The sequence below is a fragment of the Ahaetulla prasina genome, chromosome 14, assembly GCF_028640845.1.
Source record: "Ahaetulla prasina isolate Xishuangbanna chromosome 14, ASM2864084v1, whole genome shotgun sequence".
NCBI classification, from domain to species: domain Eukaryota; kingdom Metazoa; phylum Chordata; class Lepidosauria; order Squamata; family Colubridae; genus Ahaetulla; species Ahaetulla prasina.
In genome coordinates, this window is record NC_080552.1 from 12013869 (window position 1) to 12034242 (window position 20374).

A 20374-nucleotide genomic window follows, 5' to 3' on the forward strand; every position below is an offset into this window, starting at 1 on the left:
AGTGAGTGCATCCTCCAGTCCTCGAGCACTCCCTGTAGTAAGTTTGAGAACAAAGAAGCTAATTTATCGGGAGGACAATGTTGTGGCCTGGCCCATTAAGCCTGGAACAATTCTTAATTCTTTCAATCCGAGTTTTATGACTTCCAACGAAGCGAAGCCGACCCAGCTGTCCCTGTAATAGCGGGGCACGAACAAGCAGAAATAAGACTGCATTCCTCTTTGTGTCGAAGAGCCTTTCTTTTGCTGTAGCTCTTCCTGCAATCATGGGAACAGGAAATGGAACGTGAATGTTTACATGTAAATTCGAGTGCGGTTGCAACACAGGGCCAGCGTTTGAGACTTCCGCTTAGCGTAAGTCACTTCACTGCTTTGTGTATTCGTTAGAGCGTCGTATTCATTCACATGACCCGGGGAACACCAAGGCTGCCAGTCGCCTTATCAGGCTCCCTGCCTGACCGGGACCATTACTAAGATCCGATTCAGATCAGCGTCTTATTCAGATCAAAACTCAAGACGCTTGGCGACTTCGTTCACATTTATGACGGTCGCTGTGTCCCTCACGGTCACGTGATGCCCTGGTGGGATCTTCGGACAAGCAAAGTCAATGGGGAAAGCCAGATTCACTTAACGACCGGGTTGCTCACTTAGCAACGGCAGTGATTCACTTACAGTAGTGGCCAAAATTGTGGAAACCTTTTGGGAAAAGTGTATTTTCTAAAACTAGCTAATAACACCCCCTTTTTTTTTGGGAGTAGTACCATAAAATTATATATCAACGGAAAGATAATTTCAATCAAGAATGTGATGCAATAACTTTTATGAAGGATTTGCTATTAGAATAGCAGTTACAGTATAAAAAAGTGAAACATGTAGAAAAAACGAGATATACAAAAATGATCCCCATGTCAGTTAATCCTTAGTTGGGAAACCTTTAGCATGAATGACGGCCTTACGACGTCTTCCCATGGAGTGAAGCAAGTCTTTTAATTCTGCAGCTGTTCTAATGTGAAACCAAGATTGAAGGATGGCTTCTATTAACTGGGTTTTATTGCTGGGTGGCTTCTGACTAGCAAGTTTCTTTAGTCGGCTCCATAGATGTTCAATTGGGTGAAGGTCTGGGCTATTCCCAGGCCATCCCAGCAGTGGAATAGGATTATCTTGAAACTCCAAAAAAAAAAAAAAAAGTGGTGTTATTAGCCATGAAACCTCAAAAATACACTTCCCAAAAGGTTTCCACAATTTTGGCCACTACTGTAACAACCGTGGCAAGAAAGGTCATAAAATGGGCCAAAACTCACTCCCCAAAAGAAATTTGAGGGCTCCGTTGTAGTCATAAATCGAGGACTGCTTCTCCTCTTAGCCCAGGAGAGAATGGCCTGAGTGTTTTCTCTTTCAAATGTTTGTCCTGGTGAAACAAGCCCCAGAGCCTGATCTATTCTCACAGGAGACGAGCGACATCAGACTAAGCTTCAAAAAGCTTCCAATCACTGAGAACTTTTTTCGTTTTTTTTTAAAAGGTTATTGTTCACTAATGGCTTCCAGGGCCCCGGTGTCCTCAGTATTAGGACGAATCTCAATAAATTGGGAACTTCTCTTTGTCTTGTCAAATTCAGAGCAGGCCACGTGGCCATGTTGCCTACACACACACACACACACACACACACGAACGATGTTTTGAGGAAACCCTTCGATTAAGTTCACGAACAGGAAATGGAGTTTCGAACAAGTCCGGTTGCAGTCTATTTGGCGATTTCCTCTTTCCAGCAGGGCAGGCTGGAGTATTTCCTTGTAACACGAGAGGTCACGCGAGCCTTTTCTTCCCTCCTGCTTCTTCCTCATTTTGGACCGGTTTGCTTCCCCCCACCCCTAGGTACGAGGACGCTCTGGTTTTGCTGCTGACCGAAGTACTAAACCGAATACAGTTCAGGTACAACCAGGCCCAGTTGGAAGAGCTGGACGACGAGACGCTGGATGATGATGTAAGAAACAGAGTCCTTGGAGGCGTGAGATTGGGGTGGGGTGCAACCCATAGGCCAGGGGTCTCCAACCTTGGCAACTTTAAGACTTGGCCTATGGCAACTTTAAGACTTTGGCCTATGGCAGGGGTCTCCAACCTTGGCAACTTTAAGACTTGGCCTATGGCAACTTTAAGACTTTGGCCTATGGCAGGGGTCTCCAACCTTGGCAACTTTAAGACTCGTGGACTTCAACTCCCAGAGTTCCTCAGCCAGCTTTGCAAAGCTGGCTGAGGAACTCTGGGAGTTGAAGTCCACAAGTCTTAAAGTTGCCAAGGTTGGAGACCCCTGCCATAGGCCAAAGTCTCCCAGGGTTCCATACACACAGCATCCCTTTTGCAACTTTCAAAGGATGCCCCAAAGGTGCTTTTTTTCCCCCCCCCCCCCAGAAGGCAACTGGACTTTTCCTTGAAGACGTTTCACTTCTCATCCAAGAACCTTCTTCAGTTCTGACTGAACGGTAACGTGTGGCAGGATAAAGCTTCTCGGATGAGAAGCGAAATGTCTTCAAGGAAGAAGCAAAGAAAGTCCAGTTGTCCTTGGAAAAAGCATCACCTTCGGGACAGCCCCGTAGACACTGGTGACCATATTGTGAGGCTAAAAGTGTAACGAAGAGACCCGTCCTCAGAACAAAGGCAGTAAACTATGTACCCGATAGAGAATGAGGCAAATGAGATTCTGTTAAGATTCTCCAAACCCAAGCATCTAATTCAGGGGTGTCAAACTCAAGGCCTGCGGACTGCATCTGGACTGCGATATGGTTGGATCTGGCCCGTGGGGCCGTCCTGGAAAACATAAGGGGCCGGCCCATGTCACTTCAGCCGGGTCTACCCAGTGCAAACAGGAAACATCAGGCCAGTGTCGCTTCGGCCTGGTCTACCCAATGGAAAGAGGAAACATGCCAGCACTTTGGAGAGTGGCGTCAAGCTGGCCACGCCCACCCAGCTGGCCATGCCCAGCAAGTGGCATCTAGCTGGCCACACCCACCCACCCGGCCACGCCCAGCAAGTGGCGTCTAGCTGGCCACACCCACACACCCGGCCACGCCCAGCAAGTGGCATCAAGCTGGCCACACCCACCCACATGGCCACATCCAGCAAGTGGCATCAAGCTGGCCACACACCCCCACCCCAGTTGGCCACCACCCCACCCCCACCCTCCCGCCCTGATCTAACTCCTGTTGTGCTGAAGGGAAATGAGATAAAATGGACTGTTCCATTTCAGATCAGTGGTCTCCAACCTTCTGGGCACCAGGGACCGGTTCCGTGGAGAGAGGGTTTTTTCCGCGGAGTGGAGAGAAAGTGGTTTCACTTACATGGACCTGTTTCTGGCATGCTACGGACCAGTGCCAGTCCGTGAACTGGGGGTTGGGGACCCCTGCTTTAGATCACAGACGGGTAACATCATCTTTAAACCATCTACCATGCTGAAAATATTTCCCCATGATTTGGAAACCAGCATGGGGAGATTAGAACCTTTCTCCTTGGAGCTGTTTTGACTTCATCATATAATTGCTTTCCCCTCCATTGTTCCAATAAGGTTCCAGGTTTAGAGTTAAGAGCCTGATTTTGAAGGAAATTTTAAAAAATGGCGGATTACATCTTTGTTTTTACCCCCCTTAACAGCAACAGACCGAATGGCAGCGGTATCTCCTTCAGAGCTTAGAAGTTGTGGCCAAAGTTATGGAGCTTTTGCCAACTCATGCCTTCTCTACGCTGGTAAGTGGACGGAGTGAATCTCATCAAATAATCAAAGAGCTGAGAGGGCTCTTAGAGGCCATCTAGTCAATCAGTTTTTAGACCAGAGACCAGAACAAATAAAAACGCATGATGATATCCCCTTAGTCTTGCAAAATATGCTAAAACTGCTTAGAGAGGGCTGTAAAGCAGTATATAAGTCTTAAGTGCTATTGCTATAGAGCTAGAAGTTTAATTTTTTTTCCCAACTCGCCATGGAAAGCATTGTGCTAAAACGTTATCTGTGCCTAAAATGAGGTGGTAAGAATCAAGGGCAAACTTTTATATAGAGAAGATTTGAGGGGAATTCCAATCTGGGAACCCAAATAGATGAAAGCCACTTCATTTTTAGGCCTCGGTAAAACTCCCAGGTGTTCCCACTGGCTTACGACTTCCCGGAGTGGAAGTGCTTCCTTTTCACTCGTTTCTAATGTTCTCCTTCCTTATTTGCGATATGCTCACGTGGTTGGTTTTTTTTTCAGCACGCTCGTTTTTGTTTTTTTAAAAAACTTTTTGTATCTCACGTCCCTGTTCCAATAACATTGGAAACATGTGATTAGCCACCGTGCAGATAATAAAAGCAAGCTTGAGAAATGAAAACCGCTCTGTGTTTCTTCCTATTAGTGGACGGAGGGATCCTTGCGGGCACATGCCACGTCCTGTTCAATAGAAGAGCATTTCCCAATATCTTGCACGATAGAAATGAAAAACGAACAGCAGCATTTTCTTTTTCGTTACTTCTGCAGAATATTTGTACGATGTGATCTTGTTTCTTTTCCCACTTGCTACCCAAGGGTAACTTCCTTGCCTTAATTTTACTACGGGAGTGAAGGCGGTTATTAATGTCCGTTCTAATCTCCGTGTGCATCATAGAGTTTTGATCCATGGGTCTCTAATTCACATTTTAATACCAAATCTATTCTGATAACCTTTGTCCTTCACCCAGGGGTGGGTCTGCTGGGGATTCACGGGGGTTCGAGAGAATCTCTAGCTAAGATTCTGTGCAGTTCGGAGAACCCCCAAATCCCACTCCTGGCTGGCCGTGCCCACCCCACCCCACCCCATCCCTCCCAGGAGTCCCCAAACGGCCCTTTTTGGGTGCAGGTAAGTGCAGGGTGCGCGGGGAGGGCGAAAAATGGGCCTAACTCCAGAGGGCCTCCAGAGCCTGGGGAGGCAATTTTCACTCACCTGGAGGCTTGAGGAAAGCCTCCGGAGCCCATGGAAGGCAGAAATGCCACACACACACACCCCTGCCTAGGCCACGCCCACCATGGCCATGCCCACCCAGCAACCAGGCAGAGAACCCCTTCCTAAAATTTTTGAAACCCATCCCTGCCTTGACCCCAAAGGTGCCTTTTTTTCAAGAGGTAACTGGACTTTCTGGTTTTTCTTTGAAGATGTTTCGCTTCTCATCCAAGAAGCTTCTATGGAGATTCTCAGTCATCCAGGGCAGGGGTCTCCAACCTTGGCAACTTTAAGACTTATGGTCTTCAACTCCCAGAATGGAATTCTGGGAGTTGCGGTCCACAAATCTTAAAGTTGTCAAGGTTGGAGACCCCTGATCCAGGGCATGGTTGTCCCAAAGGTGCTTTTTTTTTTTCAAGAGGCAGCTAGAGTTTTTGGGTTTTTTCTTTGAAGACGTTTCACTTTTCTTCCAAGAAGCTTCTTCAGCTCTGAGAAGCAAAATGTCTTCACAGAAAAATCAAGAAAGTCCAGTTGCCTCTTGAAAAAGCACTTTTGGGACAACCATGCACCACACACCATGGTGATTAATGACTGCCGTGGGCTCCCTTATGGGCATAAGCCCCAAAGACTACTTATATGGGAAAATAGCTGGAGGCAAACCCTAGGACCGTGATGGCAAACCTATGGGACGTGCCACAGGTGGCATGCGTAGCCATATCGTGGGCACGTGAGCTCAGCTCCGGGGCGCATGCATGTGCGGCCAGCTGATTTTCAGGCCTTTTGGGCCCACCAGAACTAGGGAAACAGGCTGTTTCCTGCCTCCAGAGGGCCTGGGTGGTGGTGGGGAAGGCCTGTTTTTCTCTGTCACCTGGCTCCAGAGCCTCTCTAGGAGTCTCTGGAGGCTGGGGACAGCAAAAAAAGTCACTTCCTATCCAACCGGAAGTTGGTAAATGGGCCGTTTCTGGCCTCCAGAGGGCCTCTGGGGTTGGGGGAGGAAGGCCGTTTTTGCCCTCCCCAGACTCATAGAGAGGCTCTGGAACCAGGTGTGAGAGAAAAACAGGCCTACCGGGCCATCATGTGCCAGGAAGTGGGAGGGGGTTGCGCACGCATGCGCGGGGGGCCGTTTGCATAGAATTACGGGTGTGGGCACGCACATGCACGACACCCACCCACCCCCGTCCCCCACCCCCTCCTGGCACGTGATGGCAAAAAGGTTAGCCATCACTGCCCTAGGAAGTCGGCCTAATGTTGTTTTAACTAGGTTCCTCGGAAAGAAGACCTGATTATGATTCCTGCACTGTATGTTTCATAATCCTCTCCTGCTGAGAGACTCTGGCATACCTGTCAGCTCCTATAACGGTCCTTGCCTGAAATTAGCGCTTTAAATTTCTTGGTTGTGACAAGCGCATCTTGCAGAGACCAGGGGTTTTCCCCCCACTGTTTCCTCCCCATTGCTTCAAAAGGACGAGATGACTTTTCCTGCAGGGAACGAAATCACTCCAGACATTTTATTTATTTATTCAATATTTTTTACCTGTTGTGTTGAGAAAGAGCGAGAAAGAGAGAAGCTCGTGGCAATCTATAATAAAAACAGCCTTAAATCTCTAATGAAACAGCCTAAATAATTTCACACAGCAATGATCCATAATTAAAAATGCAGAGGAAAAAAAATCTGAAAACTACCTGTCGAAAAGCAACAAAATTAATGGCAGGGTGTCAGTATAGCCTAAAGATGAAGAGGCTTTAAATAGGTGGTTCCAGGTTTATTTATTTATTTATTTATTTATTTATTTATTTATTTATTTATTTATTTATTTATTTATTTATTTATTTATTTATCGTATTTATATACCGCCCTATCTCCCTAGGGACTCAGGGCGGTTCACAGGCAGATAAAAAAGTACAAATAAATACAGAATAAAATAACAATTAAAAAACTTATTCTACACAGCCGAATAATTAAAAAAGAGCAATATAAATAATAAAACCCATTAAAACCAATATAAATTTAAAATCTAGTCCAGTCCTGCGCAGATGAATAAATATTTTTTTAAGCTAAAACTTCCTTTACAACAATTTCCAAAGAAACGGTGCTTTGACACTTTGGCCAGATTGGGAACCATGGGAACCGTGCCATGGAGCTACGCTGACCTTTCAAACTGAATTTCGGAATTATTTTTTTCCCCCATTCATTCATCGTGCTTAAGACGCCTCATCCATTTTGACGTTAATTTCAGCTCTTGTAGTTACACCTTCCTTTTTTGCTTTAGTTTCCAGTGCTCCAAGAAAATCTGGATGTATATCTGGGACTCCAACAGTTCGTTGTCACCTCAGGGACAGGTAAGATCAACTTTCTGTGTTTGAAATCTCAGGTCAATTAAAGGTGGCCAATATTCATTAATAGTAGGAGCCCTGGTGGCACAGTAGTTAAATTGCAGAATTGGAGGCAAACTCTGCCCTAACCTGGAGTTTGATCTTGACGGGGCTCAAGGTTGACTCAGACTTCCATCCTTCAGAGGTCGGCAAAATGAGGACCCAGATTCTTTTTATTTATTTATTTATTTAATTTTGTCACAACAGTATACATAAACATTGTCAAAAGTAAAAAACGTATCATGAAGAAAATATATATATATTTATATAATAATAATAATAATAATAATAATAATAATAATAATAATAATAATAATAATAATAATAATATTATTATTATTTTAATTTGTATACCGCCCTTCTCCCGAAGGACTCAGAGCGGTGAACAGGCAGATAAAAAAGTACAAATAAATACAAAATAAAATAACAATTAAAAAACTTATTCTACACAGCCGAATAATTAAAAAAGAGCAATATAAATAATAAAACCCATTAAAACCAATATAAATTTAAAATCTAGTCCAGTCCTGCGCAGATGAATAAATATGTTTTAAGCTCGCGGTTTAAAACTTCCTTTTACAACGAATTTCCAAGGTGGCCTTAAGTAAGACAATGGTGTAGGTCAGACTGGAAAATACTTCTTCCCCTTGAGAAATGTTTTCCCAGTGATTTTGCCCCAAAAGAACTATGCTTGTCTGGAAATAATAGAAATTGTGTCCCAAAAAGTGCTTTTTCAAAAGGCAACTGGACTTTTTTTTCCTTGAAGACGTTTCGCTTCTCATCCAAGAAGCTTCTTCAGTTCTGATTCATCTTCAAGGAAAAAACAAAAACCGGGCTGCCTTTTGAAAAAGCACCTTTGGTACAACCATGACCTGGATGACTGAGAATCTCCATACACTAGGGGTCTCCAACCTTAGCAACTTTAAGCCTGGCGGATTTCAACTCCCAGAATTCCCTAGCCAGCTTTGCTGGCTGGGGAATTCTGGGAGTTGAAGTCCACCAGGGAGTTGAAGTCCACCAGGCCTTAAAGGTTGGAGACCCTTGCCATAGACAATAGAAACGGTGCTTTGACACTTTGGCCAGATTGGGAACCGTGGGAACCGTGCCATGGAGCTACGCTGACCTTTCAAACTGAATTTCGGAATTATTTTTTTTCCCCATTCATTCATCGTGCTTAAGACGCCTCATCCATTTTGACGTTAATTTCAGCTCTTGTAGTTACACCTTCCTTTTTTGCTTTAGTTTCCAGTGCTCCAAGAAAATCTGGATGTATATCTGGGACTCCAACAATTCGTTGTCACCTCAGGGACAGGTAAGATCAACTTTCTGTATTTGAAATCTCAGGTCAATTAAAGGTGGCCAATATTCATTAATAGTAGGAGCCCTGGTGGCACAGTAGTTAAATTGCAGTATTGGAGGCAAACTCTGCCCTAACCTGGAGTTTGATCTTGACGGGGGGCTCAAGGTTGACTCAGACTTCCATCCTTCCGAGGTCGGCAAAATGAGGACCCGGATTCTTTTTATTTATTTATTTATTTAATTTTGTCACAACAGTATACATAAACATTGTCAAAAGTAAAAAACATAATTTGATATAATAAAGGGAACAATAGGACAGGAACGGTAGGCACTTTTGTGCTCTTATGCACGCCCCCTATAGTCCTTTTAGGAATGGGGTGAGGTCAATGGTAGACAGTTTTTGGTTGAAGATTTTGGGATTTTGAGTAGAAACTATGGAGTCAGGTAATGAGTTCCAAGCATTAACAGCTCTGTTGCAGAAGTCATATTTTCTGCAATCAAGTTTGAAGCGGTTGACATTAAGCTTGAATCTGTTTTTTGCTCTTGTAATATTGCGATTGAAGCTGAAGTAGTCATTTACAGGAAGGATATTGCAATAGATGATTTTATGTGTTAAACACAATCTTCTTGGGAGCAATGTGCAAATAATGCACCATCCAGTGAGTGCTATAAAGTGCTATGGGGCAGTAGCATATAAGCCTGAAATGCTTTGCTATTAATCAAATATGATGTAGGATTCAGCTGGTTTCAATCCTTCACAAAAAAAGATGAAGGAACATCAAGCAAGACAGTTCCATCATACATGTTGTCCAGAATGCCTCACAAGGCCTTTCCCTCCTGCCAGACTTCAAGCTGGGCTCGTCAGCCAGAATTTAGCTTCTTCCAGAAGGCCGGTTTGCACATCCAGGGCTAGCTGTGTAATTTGTAACATACGTGTGTAACTTGCGGCCCCATGATCAAGACCAACATAAGGGACTGAGTGACCTTAGACACAGTATCTACCTGATCAAGGTGATATAACTGCCTGCTGTTTGGAGCCAGGTGGAGCAGAGGAGCAGAATCCTACCCTGGAAGGGCAGCCGACCAAATGGACCCTTCTCTGCCAGCATAAGAAAAACAGCGGTGGCGCAGTGGTTAGAATGCAGTACTGCAGGCTACTTCTGCTGATTGCCGGCTACCTGCAATTTGGCAGTTCGAATCTCACGAGGCTCAAGGTTGACTCAGCCTCCCATCCTTCCAAGGTGGGTAAAATGAGGACCCAGATTGTTGGGGGCAATATGCTGGTTCTTAAACCGCTTAGAGAGGGCTGTAAAACACTGAAGCGGTATGTAAGTGCTATTGCTATTAGGAGCCCTGGTGGCGCAGTAGTTAGAATGCAGTATTGCAGGCTAACTCTGCCCACTGTCAGCAGTTCGATCCTGATCAGCTCAAGCAGCAGAAAGTAGCCTGCAGTACTGCATTCCAACCACTGCGCCACCGCAGCTCTTATGCTGGCAGATAAGGGTCCATTTGGCCGGCTGCCCTTCCAGGGTGGGTTTCTGCTCCTCTGCTCCACCTGGCTCCAAATACCAGGCAGTTATATCACCTTGATCAGGTAGATACTGCGTCTAAGGTCACTCAGTCCTTTATATTGGTCTTGATCATAGGGCTGCAAGTTATACAAGTCCAAAGCTTTCCAGGAAGGAAGAGGAGCAAAGGATGAGGGAGAATTAAAGTAAGGCTGTCCTTTTCAGAACCATCCTTTTGTTTAATTGGAGCCATGAAAGGGTCTCCAGTTCAGTGCTGTGACAGGCAAAGCCACTCCTTAGACCAAATGCCTGTAATGCCATCCCAATAATTGTTTCATTTCCTGCAAAAGGGAACATTATAATTAGATTTCTCCTCTTGAGAGCTTCGTCTGCTTTCAGGGTTATCGTTGTGGATGAGCTCAGTCCTTAAATTCCATTAAGAGCAAAACGGACCAGTCCGGGGATTTGGGGGGGGAGGGGTAGCTATGTGTTGTGACCCAGGCCCAAGCAGGTAGCAACAAACTCAGTCCATGATAAAACAAACTTTATTCCGGGGCCGGGATAGCTCAGGCTGTTAGAAGCCTGTTATTAGAACACAGCAGCCTGCAATTACTGCAGGTTCAAGCCCGGCCCGAGGTTGACTCAGCCTTCCATCCTTTATAAGGTAGGTAAAATGAGGACCCAGATTGTTGGGGGGGCAATAAGTTGACTTTGTAAATATACAAATAGAATGAGACTATTGCCTTATACACTGTAAGCCGCCCTGAGTCTTCGGAGAAGGGCGGGATATAAATGTAAATTTAAAAATTTTTTTTTTGAAAAGCTGGGAATTACTTCATTCCAAGCGTAGTTCAACTCACAAGGAAAACAAAAGCCTCCCAAACACAAATTCTTCAGTTATCACAAACCTGAGTCCAATTAGGCAAACTGCCAAAGGCCCTTCCTGAGAAATGTCCAGAATTCACCTAAACACGAAGCAGAGGAGGCAGCCGTTTTCACCCCCCCAGACTCTTAGAAAGGCTCTGGAGCTAGGTGAGAGACAAAAACGGGCCTACCGGGCGATCTCGTGCCAGGAGTGGGGGGGGGGAGTCACAGGGGCGGGGCGCATAGATTTATGGGTGTGGCCATGCATGCACGCACCCCCTCCTGGCACGCGATGGCAAAAAAGTTAGCCATCGCTGACCTCGGTGGTGGGGAGCAGAGGCCCATTTCGATAGGGTTTTTTGCTAAACGGGACAAGCCGTCCCCACGTTTGCCCATCAAGGCATGTGGGCTGCCCCTCCAGGCCACCGACTGAACATCACCGCGGAGAACGACTGCCGGCGTTTGCACTGCTCTCTGCGGGATCTCAGCTCCTTACTACAGGCAGTGGGACGGCTAGCGGAGTACTTCACCGGGGACATGTTCGCAGCCAGGTTCAGCGATGCTCTTACCGTGGTGGAGAGGTAGGTAAAAACCCACCTGTACGAAATTGCCCAAAGCAATGTTTCCCAACCTTCAAGCCACTTTAAGATGGGTGGACTTCAGTTCCCAGAATCCCCCGCCCCTTTTATGTGCTGCACCCTGCTGTTGGCTGCGGATGCTTCAGCCTTCGCCCCAAAGGTACTTTTTTTAATTTTTTTTCAAGAGGCATCTGGACTTTCTGGTTTTTCTTTGAAGGGGTTTCGCTTCTCATCCAAGAAGCTTCTTCAGCTCCGAAGAGCTGATGTTATAGCGAGCAGCAAAATTCTGTTCATTCATACATTGCAACTCACTTCCTTTTTTTTTTTTTCCCCTCCCCACTCCCTTAACCTGATTTTCCAGGTTGGTCAAAGTGACTCTGTACGGGTCCCAGATTAAACTCTATAACATTGAAACGGCGGTGCCATCCGTACTAAAACCTGACCTTATTGATGTGTGAGTATGATGTGAAAACCACAGCACTAAAAGGCACTAGAAATGCTCTCCTAAACTCCGGGCCCTTTACTGAAGCCCCAAAAATGTTGTCCTTCTATAATGGATCATCCTTGAGCCTTGCTTTTGGAGTTACCAAGAGCCTATTCTGAGATGAGATGGGCTTAACTCTGGTTGAGTCATCTCAACCAGGTCACCTCCAGACATTCTTCTCCAGATGATAATTTCTCAAGATCAAGTCATTCTCCCAGGCGTTGAACAGCCTTCATGGATCCCAGAAGTGTTCTTCCTGGTCCTCTTCTCCCACATGCCCTGTTTATCGTATTAAGAACGGTAGCTGGAAATTGGGTATGTCTAGTCTGATGAAAGGAACGTGGTGGCTCAGGGGCTAGGACGTTGAGCTTGTCGACCGAAAGGTCGGCAGCTCAGCGGTTCGAATCCCTAGTGCTGCCGTGTAACGGGGTGAGCTCCCATTGTCCCAGCTTCTGCCAGCCTAGCAGTTTCGAAAGCACGTAAAAATGCAAGTAGAAAAAATAGGGACCACCTTTGGTGGGAAGGTAACAGCGTTCCGTGCGCCTTTGGCATTGAGTCCACATGACCACGGAGACGTCTTCGGACAGCGCTGGCTCTTCAGCTTTGAAACGGAGTTGAGCACCGCCCCCTAGAGTCGGGAACGACTAGCATGTATGTGCGAGGGGAACCTTTACCTTTACCTTTAGTCTGATGAAAAGAAAGACCAGGGGAGACATGATATTGTTGTGATATCTCAGGGGTGATATCTCAGGGGCTGCCCCAAAGAAGAGGGAGTCAAGCTATTCTCCAAAGCCCCTGAGGGTAGGACAAGAAGCAATTGGATGGAAACTAATCAAGGAGAGAAGCAACTTAGAACTAAGGAAGAATTTCCTGACAGTTAGAACAATGAATCAGTGGAACAACTTGCCTCCAGAAGTTGTAAGTGCTTCATCACTGGAGGTTTTTAAGAAGAGGTTGGACAACCATTTGTCTGAAGTGGTGTAGGGTTTCCTGCCTAAGCAGGGGGTTGGACTAGAAGACCTCCAATGTCCCTTCCAACTCTGTTATTCTATTCTATTATATCAGCAAGCTGTTGGTAGCTTTTGACAGAAAGCCACTTCACTTGCCCCCAATATTGTGGGACGCTTAAGACCCCTGATTTCTTCAATCCTACACTCTCTGCTTAATTTCCTGCTGCCTTTGCATTGGATGTCCTCCGCGTGGCTTATTTCATCCCAGCTAAATAAGCTCCTGTATCCTGAGCCTTTTTGCCCGTTTGCAAAAGGACATGAGAAAAGCTCGTAATGTTATGGTGCTAATGCTGGACCTTTTTGGTGCATGAACTCTGAACTAACGACGATCTAATCACTCCCTTTTCACCTCTGGAAAATAAAACCAATCCGTATAATTCGAGATGCATTCGTTCACCTAGCCTGACTAGCTGGCTCAGTGGCTAAAGACACTGAGCTAGTCGATCGGAAAGTTCGGCGGATTCAAACCCCTAGCTCCTGCGTGAGCAGGGGGTTGGACCAGATGACCTCCAAGGTCCCTTCCAACGCTTGTTGCTGTTAATTAATTAAGATTTATGATGAATGGAGGATGGTAGGGGAGAGGCCCCCGCTTGAACCCTGTCGTCTTTCTGAGGTCTTGAGGCTTAGCCTTACGGCCGTGTTTCTCAACCATGGCGAGTTTAATACCGGTGGACTCCCAACTCCCAGAATTTCCCAGCCAGCGTGAGGAATTCTAGGAGTTGGAAGTCTATCGGCCTTAAAAATTGCTGCGGTTGAGAAATGCGGCCTTAGGGCACGCACCCCTCCCCCAACTCTTCTCCTTCCTTTTTCTTTTTTTAACTTTTAAGGCCTCTTCTCTTTCCAGACACGCGCAGTCGCTGGCAGCCCTGCAGGCTTATTGCCACTGGCTGGCCCAGTTCTACAACGAAGTTCATCAGCAGAACCTGACCCAGTTTGTCTCCTTGGTCTCCACTGCTTTGGAAGCGATTGCTCCGTTGATCAGTTCTAAGGTATCTCCTGCCCAGCTTTCCATTTTCTCCTCCTTTTTTTATTTATTTATTTATTTATTTTATTTGAATTTATATCCCGCCCTTCTCCGAAGACTCAGGGCGGCTTACACTGTGTTAAGCAATAGTCTTCATCCATTTGTATATTATATACAAAGTCAACTTATTGCCCCCAACAATCTGGGTCCTCATTTTACCTACCTTATAAAGGATGGAAGGCTGAGTCAACCTTGGGCCTGGTGGGACTTGAACTTGCAGTAATTGCAAGCAGCTGTGTTAATAACAGACAGACTTAATCTGCTGAGCCACCAGAGGCCCCTTTGGCCAAGCGTTGCTTTTGTCTGTTGAGGGATCCCTTCTCTATGTTCAGCTTCACTAAACTTCCTTTCTGGTGGGTTGTGTGTGTGTGTGTGTGTGTGTGTGTGTGTGTGAGAGAGAGAGAGAGAGTGGGGTGGTGGGGGAGTTGATTGAGAGGGATCTCTGAAATAAAGTTGCCCACCATCTGAACTCGGAATCAGAGGCAGACGTTGACTTCATGCCTGCTTCTCTCTCTGCCCAGTCCTTTGTGTTTTGGAGAATTGGTCCATTTCAATCATCTTGAAGATCCTGGAATTGGAAGGTCGGGTCTGCCTTATAAGGGGGAGGGGGATCATAGCTGCTTCTCCTCCCCAAAAACCTTGACTTCTAGAGATTTTAGATGGCCGTGATGAAAGATGAATAGAATAGAATAAGAGTACAGTAGAGTAGAATAGAATAGAATAGAATAGAATAGAATAGAATAGAATAGAATAGAATAGAATAGAATAGAATAGAATAGAATAGAATAGAATTTTTTATTGGCCAAGTGTGATTGGACAAACGAGGAATTTGTCTTTGGTGCAGATGCTCTCAGTGTACATAAAAGAAAAGATACCTTCGTCAAGAATCATAAGGTACAACATTTAATGATAGTCACAGAGAATAAATAAGCAATCAAATCATATTGGGAAACAATCAATATAAATCGTAAGGATACCAGCAACAAGATTACAGTCATGCAGTCATAAGTGGGAGGAGATGGGTGACAGGAACGATGAGAAGACTAATAGTAATAGTACTGCAGACTTAGTAACTAGTTTAACAGTGTTGAGGGAATTATTTAGCAGAGTGATGGCGTTCAGGGAAAAAATGTCTTTGTGTCTGGTTGTTCTGATGTGCAGTGCTCTATAGTGTCGTTTTGAGAGTAGGAGTTGAAATAGTTTATGTCCAGGATGCGAGAGGTTGTAAATATTTTCACAGCCCTCTTTTTGACTCATGCAGTATACAGGTCCTCAATGGAAGGCAGATTGGTAGCCATTGTTTTTTCTGCAGTTCTAATGATCCTCTGAAATCTGTGTCTGTCTTGTTGGGTTGCAGAACCAAACCAGACAGTTATAGAGGTGCAAATGACAGACTCAATAATTCCTCTGTAGAATTGGATCAGCAGCTCCTTGGGCAGTTTGAGCTTTCTGAGCTGGCGCAGAAAGAACATTCTTTGTTGTGCTTTTTTTATGACATTTAGGACATCCAAAGCGACGCGGTGGCTCAGGGGCTAGGATGTTGAGTTTGTCGATTGAAAGGTTGGCAGCTTGGCGGTTCGAATCCCTAGTGCTGCCATGTAACGGGGTGAGCTCCTGTTACTTGTCCCAGCTTCTGCCAACCTAGCAATTTCAAAAGCACCTAAAAATGCAAGTAGAAAAAATAGGTACCACCTTTGGTGGAAAGGTATCAGCGTTCTGTGCGCCTTTGGCGTTGAGTCATGCCGGCCACATGACCACGGAGACGTCTTCAGACAGTGCTGGCTCTTCAGCTTTGAAACGGAGATGAGCACCGCCCCCTAGAGTCGGCAACGACTAGCACGTATGTGCGGGGGGAACCTTTACCTTTACCTTTAGGACAGGGGTGTCCAAACTTGGTCCCTTTAAGACTTTTGGACTTCAACTCCCAGAGTTCCTCAGCCAACTGGCTGAGGGACTCTGGGAGTTGAAGTCCAAAAGTCTTAAAGGGACCAAGTTTGGACACCCCTGCTTTAGGACATACAAAACGGATGTTTTTTAGAAAGAACCAACACATCTTTTTGAGTGCCAAGCCGAAGGAAGTTCTTCTTAGGTCTTCTTGGAATGAGAGGTCCCTCAAGAATCTCCAAACCAATTTAACCAACACTCCCAGAGGCCACTGTTTCCTTTCCAACATTTCTGTATCAGAAAACATCTGATCTCTCAAACGCTGTCTTCATTTCCAGACCTAAAGCCTTTCATTTTTTTTTTTCATCAGAAGCTGAGATCTCTGATTTTTCTTCTCTCCTCCCATCGTTCTCCTCCCACCCACCCACCCACCCCTCCAGGTACAGGAGAAGCTCCTCTTGTCGGCCTGCCATCTGCTTGTCTCCTTAGCCACCACGGTGCGCCCTGTGTTTCTAATTAGCATCCCAACCGTGCAGAAAATGTTCAACAGGATTACCGACAGCTCTGCTCAACGCCTTTCGGATAAGGTAAGGACGACTTCGGTAAGGACCAAGTTCAGGCATCGCGATTAGATGTGCCAGTCAGTGTCAAACACGGTGCTTTCACTCTTGGTCCTGAAACAAAAAAATCTCAGGAAGAGATTGGACAGCCATTTACCTGGAACCTGTGTAGTCAAAAGCTATAGTCTCCTGCTTGAGGAGGGGGTTGGACTAGAATTAATCGTATTTATTTATTTATTAATCATATTTGTATACCGCCCTATCTCCCGAAGGACTCAGGGCGGTTAACAGGCACATAAAAACACATAAATACAGAATAAAAACAATTAAAAAACTTATTCTAAAAGCCGAATATTTAGAACAATATAAAAATAAAACCCATTTAAAACCCATCAATTTAAAAACTAATTCAGTCCTGCGCAAATAAATAAGTGTGTTTTAAGCTCGCGGCGGAAGGTCCGGAGGTCCGGAAGTTGACGAAGTCCTGGGGGTAGTTCGTTCCAGAGGGTGGGAGCCCCCACAGAGAAGGCCCTTCCCCTGGGCATCGCCAGACGACACTGCCTCGCTGACGGCACCCTGAGGAGTTCCTCTCTATGAGAGCGCACGGGTCGGTGAGAGGTATTTGGTAGTAGTAGGCGGTCCCGTAAGTAACCCGGCCCTATGCCATGGAGCGCTTTATAGGTGGTTACCAAAACCTTGAAGCGCACCCGGAAGGCCACAGGTAGCCAGTGCAGTCTGCGCAGGATAGGTGTCATGTGGGAGCCACGAGGGGCTCCCTCTATCACCCGCGCAGCCGCATTCTGGACTAACTGCAGCCTCCGGATGCTCTTCAAGGGGAGCCCCATGTAGAGAGCATTGCAGTAATCCAGGCGAGACGTCACGAGGGCGTGAGTGACCGTGCATAGGGCATCCCGGTCTAGAAAGGGGCGCAACTGGCGCACCAGGCGAACCTGGTAGAACGCTCTCCTGGAGACGGCCGTCAAATGATCTTCCAGAGACAGCCGTTCATCCAGGAGGACGCCTAAGTTGCGCACCCTCTCCATCGGGGCCAATGACTCGCCACCGACAGTCAGCCGCGGACTCAGCTGACTGTACCGGGATGCCGGCATCCACAGCCACTCTGTCTTGGAGGGATTGAGCTTGAGCCTGTTTCTCCCCATCCGCGGCACCCCCCTGAATAAGACCTCCAAGGTCCCTTCCAACTCTATTATTCTGTATGTTTAACCACTGCACAAAACTGGCTCCCTTAGACCCGGTAGCCCTTTTCAGAACCCAATTTGTTTAACTTCATGGCTTCCCCACGAACAGTTGTTTTGCTACTCTCTGTTTTGCTATTTTCCTCTTTGGAATATCAGAGAACCACAATCTCTCAAACATTTCAAAAGTCTGACTTAGTGTTAAGTAGCATTCTCTCTCTCTCTCCTTCCTGAATTTCAGTCATTTTACTGAAGTTTTGCAGCTTTGGGATTCCAACGGTGTCCCAGCATAAAAAATGATAAAAATAAGAAGAGGGAAGGCCGATGCAATTCTCTGTTATTTTGTATTCTGCCGTATCATAACCTTCTGACGATGGTCAGAGAACAGCTCCTAGTTCAGGGGTATCAAACTCGATTTCATTGAGGGCCGCCTCAGGGTTGTCTGTCACTTCTGGGGGTGGGGGTGGCCAAGGTGGGTGTGGCCAGCTCGACGTCGGTCGTGTCAGGGTGCCTGTGGCGGCCCGAGCGCTCCGTCAGCTAAAACGCGTGCAGCCCTCCCGAGCGCCATTTTCGATGATAGAGGCACCGCAGGCTGGTCCTTTGTGGTTTCCAGGGGGGGCCCCGCAGGCCAGATCTAAGCATCCCACGGGCCGGATTTGGCCCGCGGGCGTTGAGTTTGACACCCTTGTTCTAGTTGCACAATCTTTCTTCTTCCTCTTTCTGGCCTTCAGTTTGGTTGATCTTCCTCTCTGCAGGCCCAGATCCTCCTGTGCAGATCACTATCAAACATCTTGCTCCTACCGTGGCCAAATCTCCCGGATGCTGAACAGCAGTGGGCCATTCGTTCAACTAACCATGCCAGCCTCGTCTCGGCCCTCACCAGGGATTACCGCAGCCTGAAATCCAGTGCCATCTTGCCCCAGAGGAAAAATCAGCAGGACAATAGTAAGTCACCCCAGTGCAGGTTTTTTTTAGTAGTCATAAACATGGGAGACATTGGGGACTAGGGTAGTATCAGAGTGTTTACAGTTAGTAGTGGGTTTCAGGTTTTTTTTTTTTACTACCGGTTCTGTGGGTGTGGCTTGGTGGGCGTGGCAGGGGAAGGATACTGCAAAATCTCCATTCCCTCCCCACTCCAGGGGAAGGTTACTGCAAAATCCCCATTTCCTCCCAATCAGCTGGGACTTGGGAGGCAGAGAATAGATGGGGGCGGGGCCAGCCAGAATTTTTACTACCGGTTCTCTGAATTACTCAAAATTTCCGCTACCGGTTCTCCAGAACTGGTCAGAATTTGCTGAAACCCATCTCTGTTTACAGTGTGACTACTATTTTGAGACAACCCAGGAGCAAAATACAGGACACAGTGGCTTGTCTTACAAACAGTGGTTCTATATACATACATACATACACATGGTAGGCAAATACTAGGCAGGCAAGCAATCTTCAACTCTACATGGAGAGCTACAGTGCAGATAGAACATAACGAGGAGAGTGATACACGAGGAGAGAGAGAGAGACATCCTCTAATAGCCTCCTTTATATAGACAGCTTCTTAAAGCGGCAATAACCCTGCTGACTCATCTTCAGTCTTAAAGCGGCAATAACCCTGCTTGAACTACCAATTGGCATGATGCCTTCGCTCAGAAAGAGATTAATTTCCCCCACAAGCTGGTGGCACGGCTAGAAATTGGCAGACATAACACAAATATACTTTTTGTTTAGCTTAAAAATTCCTTTTTTGATCTTCAAGGAACTTGTTCCAACAGCTTATGTTCCCAAGGTTTCTTTGAAAACTCGGAACAGGCTGGGTTTTTTTTTTCTTGAAATTTTGAGAAATGCTATCCATTTTCAGATAAAAAAAGAATGAGTGGAGATGAGGTAAAAGTATTAAAATAACATAAAGCCTGTTAGAAAAAGATAAAGGATTTGAAAGCTTTTAACATGTTTTTTTTATTGTTTGCAAGTGATGTTTATACTAATAGTTGTATTAGCCTAAGCTTTGTCAAGGCTTTTTGCCTTGACATGAGAGCTATAAATAAGTAAATGTATTAAATCTGGTTTGAACCTAATTGCATGCAACCAGTACCGGTGATGTTTAGCGTAGCTATTGTAAGTAATTAGCAGCGTACAAAATGTTTTGTTTTGGACTGTATTCAATGCAAAATCACACGTAACATTTTGTACATATGCAAAACTACGGTCTTGAGCACTTTTAGAAGCATGTTGACTCAGACAGAGCTGGGGGCCTGTTTTTGAGTGTAGAACTCTTTCTGAATGCCTTATACTGCCATTTGTGCCCTTACAAGTGGATTTTGTAAAAAGCCGTGCTCGGTACAGTCTGAAAGGAAGCCCTTTAAAGTGGCTTGCACGCTTGTGCAAGGATGAAATGTGTTTGGATATTAGTAGCTCGGGTTGGTAGTTAGGCTGTTGGTTTGAGCTCTGGTTTGCAAACGTTGGTTTGCAAACATTTTGTCACCATTCCAGGCGACATCGTCAGTGTGCTTTGAGTTGCGCTCATTCTGACAGACGAGCACAACTCAAAACGCAACTGGCGACGTCTCCTCGAACAGTGACGACACATTTGCAAACCAAATTGCCAAGCTCGGAGCTCAAACCAACAGCCTAAACTTGTTCAAGGATGCTTCACCAGAGGCGTTA

The 20374-nt window shown here is 45.9% G+C and overlaps 1 protein-coding gene across 3 annotated transcripts in view; it reads left to right on the forward strand.

The window, feature by feature from the left end:
- The window catches only part of XPO6 (exportin 6), a 69007-nt gene that overhangs the window by 31156 nt on the left and 17477 nt on the right, over window positions 1-20374 (forward strand). For 2 of the 3 annotated variants that reach the window (XM_058156901.1, XM_058156899.1), the window contains exons 10-17: window positions 1871-1979; window positions 3641-3733; window positions 7207-7276; window positions 11402-11561; window positions 11920-12012; window positions 13897-14041; window positions 16401-16547; window positions 18472-18661. In XM_058156901.1, coding sequence (XP_058012884.1) covers window positions 1871-1979; window positions 3641-3733; window positions 7207-7276; window positions 11402-11561; window positions 11920-12012; window positions 13897-14041; window positions 16401-16547; window positions 18472-18661 — 1007 coding nt within the window. Of the gene's footprint in view, window positions 1-1870; window positions 1980-3640; window positions 3734-7206; window positions 7277-8551; window positions 8622-11401; window positions 11562-11919; window positions 12013-13896; window positions 14042-16400; window positions 16548-18471; window positions 18662-20374 lie in introns of all 3 variants that reach the window. The other variant, XM_058156900.1, reaches the window with a different exon arrangement.